The sequence below is a fragment of the Aptenodytes forsteri genome, unplaced genomic scaffold (assembly GCF_000699145.1).
Source record: "Aptenodytes forsteri isolate BGI_AS27 unplaced genomic scaffold, ASM69914v1 Scaffold14, whole genome shotgun sequence".
Classification (NCBI taxonomy): Eukaryota; Metazoa; Chordata; class Aves; order Sphenisciformes; family Spheniscidae; genus Aptenodytes; species Aptenodytes forsteri.
Window position 1 is genome coordinate 1,313,838 of NW_008794457.1, and position 7,816 is coordinate 1,321,653.

At 58.5% G+C, this 7,816-nt stretch overlaps 1 protein-coding gene across 1 annotated transcript; it reads right to left on the reverse strand.

Annotated features, from left to right (window-relative positions):
- Positions 1 to 593: 593 nt before the first annotated feature.
- Positions 594 to 5,641, reverse strand: LOC103908400 (C-factor). The gene is made up of 6 exons (XM_009290774.1): positions 5,498 to 5,641; positions 4,927 to 4,978; positions 2,073 to 2,260; positions 1,482 to 1,640; positions 1,071 to 1,181; positions 594 to 707 (listed from the first exon to the last, which is right to left on the reverse strand). Exons 1-6 carry the CDS (start codon positions 5,639 to 5,641, stop codon positions 594 to 596), a joined length of 768 nt encoding a protein of 255 aa, XP_009289049.1.
- Positions 5,642 to 7,816: the final 2,175 nt, after the last annotated feature.

Here is a 7,816-nt window from a genome sequence, read left to right on the forward strand (position 1 = left end):
CCCCCCCCCCCCACAGTTGTCGCGGGGGTCCCACGAGTGACAACCTGTGGGTCCCATGGCATCGTGACCACCCTCTGGAGACGTCCCCTCCCGGGGGGAGAGAGATCTCCCCGGCATCCGCAGGGCTGGCGAACATCCCGAGCACCCACAAGGCTGGCTTTCCCCCTGCCCGGCTGCGGGGGCACCCCCAGGGCTGTGCTCAGCCTGGGGTGCCCGAAGGGCTGGGGGTCGCAGGGACCGGCTGCCCTCTCCCCTCAGTCGGGGGATGCTTGGTCGCAGGCGGGACAGACGGACGCATGGCAATCGGGCAGCACAGGGGGAGTGGGTGCCAGGCTCGGCCGGGAGGTTTGAGGCTGGGGGTGCGGAGACGGAGCAGAGAGGTGTCAGTTCCTGGCGTTTACGGAGGTGGGGGGTACAAGGGGGCTGCAGGGCCGTGCGTGGGGTGGGGAAGGGGGAGAGAGGCTGCTTCCCGTGCCCTTCCCCTCTCCCTGGCAGCCCGGAGCAGGCTGAGGGTGAGCGGGGTGACCACGCGGAGGGGTGAGCCAGCGAGCAGGAGGCTGCAGCGTGGGCAAGAGACGCCATCCGTCTGTCCGTCACCAGGGCAGACTGTTCCCTTCCCAGTCGAGGAAGGCTCCGGAGGTGTCCCGCGAGAGGCTGGCCAGCACGGTCAGGATGCCCCGCACGCTGTGCTCCACCGTCAGGGGTGCCTGCAGAAGAGGACCAGGCGCAGTGTCACTGCCGTGGGCTGCGACCAGCACAGAAAGCAGCCGGGCTTGGGCAGACTGGAGGGCGCACGGCCTGGGGAACAGCAGCCAGGGTGCTCGTGGGGGCATTTTTCCATACTGCCGCCCCCCCCTGCTCTCTGTGCTGGGTGGGGGGGACAGGGCTGGCTATCCTGTGCACTTGGCACGTTGCAGCTTGCTGCCTGCTCCCTGCCTGCTCCGTCCCAGGAGATGGTCCTGGCAGCCCACAGCATCACACAACATCCCCTGCCCCAAGTGCCCCTGCCCTCCCCGAGAGGTGAGGGTACAGCACGGGTCCTGCTGGCCCTCCCCTGCACAGCCCAGTACCTTCTCTGTCCCCATGTCGGTCTTCACCCAGCCAGGATGGATGGCCGTGCACAAGATGCCCTTGTCTTGGAGCTCTGCAGCCATGCACCTCGTCACCATGTTCTGGGCAGCCTGGAAGAGGCACCGCCGTGCCAGCACGACTCGGGGCGCGGGTGGGCAGGAGGGGGGGACATTTCCCAGCCAGGAAATGGTTGTAGAGGTGGGAAATGGGACTTTGCCCTGGGGTAAAGCATCGGCACAACCCGCCTGAAAGGCTCAGTCCCGGCTGCTGCTGTTCTCGGTCTCCGTGCTTACGCTTGGGAGAACCAGGCAGGGGGTGGGTGGCCTGGGACAGGTGGGTGCCCCCTTGGGCTCCCCTCCACGGGCACGGTGCACAGCAGAGCATCCCCAGCACCTCCCCTGGCACCTCACCTTGCTGGCACGGTACGGGTACATGGGGGCCTCCAGCACCCCGAGGCACAGCCCGATGGAGCCCAGTTTGGTGGAGATGTTTATGACTGCGGCCCTGCTGCAGCTCAGCCCCTCCTTCCCCGCGCCCTTCGCCGCCTTCTCCAGGAGCGGCAGAAATTCCTGACACAAAGACACCGACGCTCTGTTAATACGTGACAAGCCCCAAGCTTGGGGACCGCCCTGGAGGTCTCTGTCGCAGACTGTGGATGAGCAGTTGGACAGACACCCCCGGCAGAAGGGCAGTGGATGGGGAGGACGCCCCAAGGACGGGCCAGGCTCCAGCCTTTCCCTTCCCCAGGGAAGGAGCGAGCCGGCACGGCCAGCCCGGAGCAGGCAGGAGCTCCAGCTGGGGAGGAGCGAAGCATGGGAGATGCTGGGGCTGGGGTGAGCTGCCTCCCTGCTCCTCTGGGTGGGCAGAGGAGACCCGCGGTCCTGGTCTTGCCCCCATCAGTCTGCCTCATTTGAGAGAGCGAGAACCCCCCCAAGCTGAGGGCACCTTTGCCATGGGGAACATCTCCCCAAGCAGGAGAAACCCGAAAGGTCCACACGTACCTTGGCAACCTGGAGTGGCCCGACCGCGTTGGTGGCAAACGCGGAGAGCATCTCCCGCGAATCTAGGGAGTGCAGCGTGGCGTGCGAGCTGACGCCCGCGTTGTTGATGAGCAGGTTCAAGCCCTGGTCCTTCAGATGAGACCCCACAGCCCGTACGGCCCCTCGGATGCTCGGCAAGTTCACCGTGTCTGCCGGGGCGAAAAGCAAAGTGGAGGAGAGCTCCAGCGGGCCACGCAGCGTCCACTGGAAGGCGTGCTGTGGCTGGAATGGCTCCTTTAAACCAGCATTACACAAAAAGAAAGGACCAGGTTTAGCAGGTCAGGGTGTTAAACACATCGAAATGAGCAACAGTTTGTCCCCACCTCTTGGTTTCGCAGCCTTAGCTGAATTAAACTGCGATTCGGCTCCTTTTTGGTCATATGGAGGCTACTGGTAAGAAGAACTTAGCTGCATTTGCTTTCTGTATTCAAGGAATTTATGATTGCACAAGGGACGCTCGCTCCTTGCACACTGAGGCTCCCAGTTTCATTTCCACCAGGAGCCAACGCAGTTGGATTGGCACATTTTAAGGAGACACCATCTTTGGGGAAACAACCTAACTACACTCTTGGAGCCCTCCTGTACTGCACAGCACCTATAGGAGCTGTTAATATTTTATTAATTTTATTTTGAATTACGTGAAGATCTTTTCTGGTTGATATCTGTTCTGAGTGATCATTTAGAGTTATCTTTGCCTTTTTTAACAGTTCGTGCTTAAATTGATCTTCCACAACACGACTTCCCATAGCTTTGCAGCCATTTGTATGCAAAATCCTTCCTTTTTTCCTTTCTTTTTTTTTTTTTCTTTAGATCTTTTTGCTTGACATTGTTACCAACGAGGATTTGGAGCTGACAGATGAGCTGAGGTGAGTGCAAGTAATAAAAGATTTGGGATCTAACCTGCAGTATTTGTTTGCAGGCTCCGAGTCTGAACCTCCCCATCCTTACAGATGCTCTGGCCAGGCTGTGGGGACAACCCCTCTCAAGCAACCAGAAACAACTGACCTCCCTGAAATTGTGCTAACAGGGGTAAGCATTTCCAGTGCCTTTTTCTTCACTTAAATATTGGTATCTCTTTGAAAATCCGCCATGCTTTGACTGCAGGATTTTTTGGCTAAAGCAATAAGAGTGGTATTTTTTAAGTTTATGTTCAGCTTTCGGGTTTGCTTGTTAGGATGTGCATCCCCTACCAGGCGCTCGCCCCACTGAAGTGGCCACTGTTGATTTAAAAGGGGTTATCTAAACACCTTCAGGATCTGAAATGGGACGGTTAAGCCAACATTAAACTTTATATATTGCCTTTTAATATCCCAAATGCACCACCGAGCCCTTAAGAACCATGAATATTCCTGCGTCTGGGCATGTTGGAGTGTGCCTTTGCTCCCCGCACACGTTTCTGCAACGTTTTTTGCAGGTGCTAATCTGATGAGCCTGCCACGTGGCGGGGATCGCAGAGCTAGATTTCTTTTTTGCAACACTTTCGCCCTCGAGCTGTGTCTCCGTTCTCATGCTTAGACAAGACTGACTTAGCAAAGGTTTGCAAGGCTGAAGATTCCCTTCTTGGAGTATTTTGTACACTGATGAGCAGCAGAACAATCCTTTTTCCTGGCATTTTTAACTAGCCCGGTGGCTTTATGGTGGTAAGCAAGTATTCGAGTGGCCCAGGACTTGTACCACCTTGCCTTGTGCAGCACGGACCTCTGTAGAGGTGTCATAAAAACATTTTGGGGGAATTTGATGAGATAATCTGCTGTGGGGCTGCCGTGCGTGAGGGGATGGAGCCTTGGGATTTGAGAGGACATGCATGGCCAGCTGCAGGACATATCACAGGGTGCTTTTTAGTGACTTCTCTTTGGATAATGACCAAACAGAGTTCAAGGCTCCATCACTCCACCACGTGTGAGGGATCTTTCTGTCGCTTTGGTGAATGATTAATTGCTCTGTTTAGACCAGCTGAGTCATTGCTCAAAGGAGCCAGGCATGTGGGATCAGCACGTTTTTAGTGCTAGGCCAGCCACATTTGCTGAAGGAACAAACTCTTGTCTCCTTGGAAGAAATACCCCAACTTTGGCAACACCAAGCGCTGCCCTGGCTGCTCTCCCTTTCCTTCCCCAAGTCCCCGTGCTGTCCAGGTCTGTTTGCCACCTTCTCTCGCTGCTCCCCAGCGCTGCTGACAAAGGCCACCGAATCTGGCCTGCCTCCACGGGAGCAGGGAAAGGACATCTCCCCAGTCCAGGCTGCGGGCATCCTGAACCGGAGCATGCCTCCAGGCCTGAGCATCAACCTGGGATACCACCACCACCACCACAAGGACAGATTTCCCATATGCATCCTTTTAGCCTATTTCTTTTCTCCCTTTTTACCAGCAGCAAAGGAAATGCCGACCGTGGTCACCTCCAAACAGACCCCAAACCAACCCTCCTTCTTAGGAACCATCCAGCAAGCGTGCTTGCTGTGCCCTGCCTTGCTTCGCTTTGCGAACCTGCATGTCCCGGCCCAAAACTCGGGCACTGTATTTAGCATCTTTGGGAACAGAGGTCATGCCTTTCCCATGAAACTCGCTCATCTGAGGTGTCCGGACCCACCTCTGCCTGCCTCTGAAGCTGGTTTGACTGCTTCCAGCCAGAGGACAGCTCTGCTTGGAGGGGGAAGCCTGCCCAAATGTGTGCCCATCCCTCCCCGCCTGGCAGGGCTGGAGCTGCCTGGCTGCCAGCGTTAAGGCAGGCTGCCCAACGAAGCTGCCCCCAGTCCTGTCCCCGAAGCGAGCAGAGGGCTAGAAGCAATGCCGAATACAAGGAGGGAGATTGCTCCATACCTAGCTGGACCAGTTTGATGCTGGGGTGCTGGGCAGCTAATTCTCGCAGGGCCTGGAAACAAAGTGATGGAGCGAGGGAGGAGGTTAGAAGTCACCAGCGGCACGGCCAGGTCTCCCACCCCTGCTCCCAGGTCACCGCAGCTGGAGCCGGGACAGGGTGGCTTTGCTTTTGCTGGGCAAGGTGTGCGGGGCTGTTCCCAGCGGACAGGGCACGGTGGCATCCCCGTGGCCGGCAGGAGAAGGGGTGCTGCTGGGCTCAGGCATTGCCCCCCGTCCTGGGTGATCCCAGCATGGAGAAGGGGTTGGCCGGCCATCGGCACGGCCAGGAGCAAGCACTGAGGACATGGGCACCATGTCTGCCCCTCCAGCCTCATCCCGCCTGGCTGGGTCAGGCTATGCCGTAAGCACAGGGCTGGGGGGTTATGAGACCCCGCCGGAGCACTCCTGCCCCCACTGCTGGACCACTGAGCCAGGGCCAGATCTGGCAGAGAGCCGGCAGAGCTGCTGGGACCACAAATTCCCTTCGCCCTCCTGGCTTGGGACCATCCCCATGCCCTGCGCCTGCACTGACCTTCCCTCTCGGACCCTCGGGGTCGCGGCAGGTGGCAAAGATGTGCTGGGGGGGCCGGGGGCTGGCAGCGAGCTGCCTCACGAGCTCCAGCCCGATGCCCCGGTTGGACCCCGTCACTAGGACGCTCCGAGCCAGCGCAGCCATCTCTGCGGCCTCCGCGCCGGGTGGTGACACACGGCAGGATTGCCGCCTGCTCGGCGTGAAGAGGAGCCGGGCACAGCCCAGGGTGTGGCTCCGGGCACCCACGGGGATGGGGACGTTGCCAGCACCAGCCCTGGCCCCTCGCCTGCCCCAGGCAGAGCCAGGGTCCCAGGGTGGACCAAGGGCTCCCCGTCATTTTGCCACATGGGGCTGCATGTCTCCTGCATTACCCAGTACCCCACCGCTTCACTCCTCTAAAGCCCCAGCTCCCAGAGTCCCTGTAACCACGGGAGAAGGGTCACCTCTACCACGAGCTTGGAAGAGCACTTGGAAACACCACCAGGAAAGGAAAACAGGTCCAAATCTGGCTGTGGCCACTGATCTCCCAGTTTGGGGCGTGAGTTTGGGATGGTTGAACCCAGGAATGCTAATCCAAAGTCCAGCCTGGGAAGCGCAGGGAGGGCATGTCTAACACTGCGAGCTCAACTCGTGCCGATGCTTTCACCCAGAGCACCCAGGAGCCAACAGAGAAGACCCCCAGCTCCCTGCAGCCCCGTCCACCCACTGCTGGGGCACCAAGCTCACAGCCATCAGCCTTCTCCTTGCTGGAGGACAATGCTGGATGCTTATCAGACCAAGAGGTGCCTGCAAAGCCAAAGCTCCTGCAGCCCAGACCAGCCTGGGGGCATGGATTTTTAGGCGGCAGAAGTGAGTAAGGTGCTAAAAGAAACAAAAAGCTGCCGTGTAAAAAGCCTCAGCTGAAACGGAAGAATTGGGGCAACACGAATTTAAGGTGGGGGAGGAAATAAGAAGAGGAAAGTAGCAGGGACGGGTCTGTCACATCTGGACGTGCCCAAAGGGACACATCTGTTGCCCAGCCTCGCTCAGCCTGGCGGAGGGGACAGAGCTGACTATTCCCCAAGTATTTGAGTGGGTCCAGGCCTGGCAATCACCAAAGAAATACTTGAGCCAGCAGCTGGGAAGATGGTGAAGGGGTTCCACGTTTGGAAGATGTGCTTTCAGCTAACGCAGAGCATGGAAAGGAGGAAGCAGTGATGTTTCCTTCCATCTTGGTGGGTAGACTATGGCCTCCATGAGAGGTAAGCGTGCTGGGTGTGGATTTGGATGGTGTTAGACCCGCTGTAGCAGGCGTTATTGAGGGTGTAATCTCCCGCGCAAGCAATTGCACCGCACAGACTTGCCCGCTCCTGCGGCTATCTGCAAGCAGCATTCAGAGCAGAGTTCTCATTAGGAACCAACAAGACTGGAGTTTCCTCTTTTCCTTCCAGGCTCCTTGGGAAGCAGAGAACAGACACAAGCGAAGAGGGCTGCTGGACCAGGAATGGTGGGAACAGCCACGGGCCAGCACCAAGCTGGGGAAGATGAGCAGCAAGCGACCTTTGGAAATGGCTAACCGATGACAACCAAGGCCAAGGACAGCAGCGCAGACATGCTCATGGCTCAGGAACCACAGCTTGGGCGCCAGGAGGGATGCTCTGGGGAAGATATGAGAGCAATCTACAGGATCCCAACGCTGTAGAGGCACCTGGGGAGCATTCAGGTTGGAGAGGACTTGGGAGGACTCTACTCCAAGACCCGGCAGGAGGAGCAGGGTCAGCAATGACTTCAGATCAAGTTGCCCAGGGCTTGAACCCTCAAAAACCTCCAGGGACCCCGCAGTCTCCCTGGGTCCCCGTTTCAATGCTTGACTGTCCTCACAGTGAATTTTTTGTCCACGTGGCACCTCCCCTGTGTACGGGTGGTGCCTCTTGGCCTTGGACTGCATGCCTCCACCCCGTCATCTACCCGACTGCATGACCGGAGCACGTTCGCCATGCAGTAAAAACCCTCCCTGCGTCTCTTCACCATGACCTTGTCCCCTCACATCCACGTAAAGGCCTTGCAGCCATTACATCCCCCAGCAGGGAAGCCGGTGGGGCTTTGGTCACCACTCCAGCAGCCACCTCGCCCACCATCCCCAGCCAGCTCCCTCTCCCCCCACATCCCCTTCTTGGCCTGAGCCTTTTGCAGCTCCCTGCTCACTCCACACCAGCGGCCCAGGCCACAGGTCCGCGCCTGTGGGGCAAGGCTGCGCCAGGTGGGCCAAGGCCTCGTGGTACTGCGGCATCATTGTGCCTGCAGTGTGGAGGGTCTGGCCCTTACGGTCCCAGCCCGCCC

Coding starts and splice junctions, on each gene's coding strand:
- LOC103908400 (XM_009290774.1), bottom strand. CDS start 5,641: ATGGCTGCGCTGGCTCGGAGCGTCCTAGTGACGGGGTCCAACCGGGGC. Junction 2,261..4,926: donor CATCAAACTGGTCCAGCTAG/GTATGGAGCAAT, acceptor TCGCCCCGGCAG/ACACGGTGAACTTGCCGAGC. Junction 1,182..1,481: donor ACCCGTACCGTGCCAGCAAG/GTGAGGTGCCAG, acceptor TGCCTCTTCCAG/GCTGCCCAGAACATGGTGAC.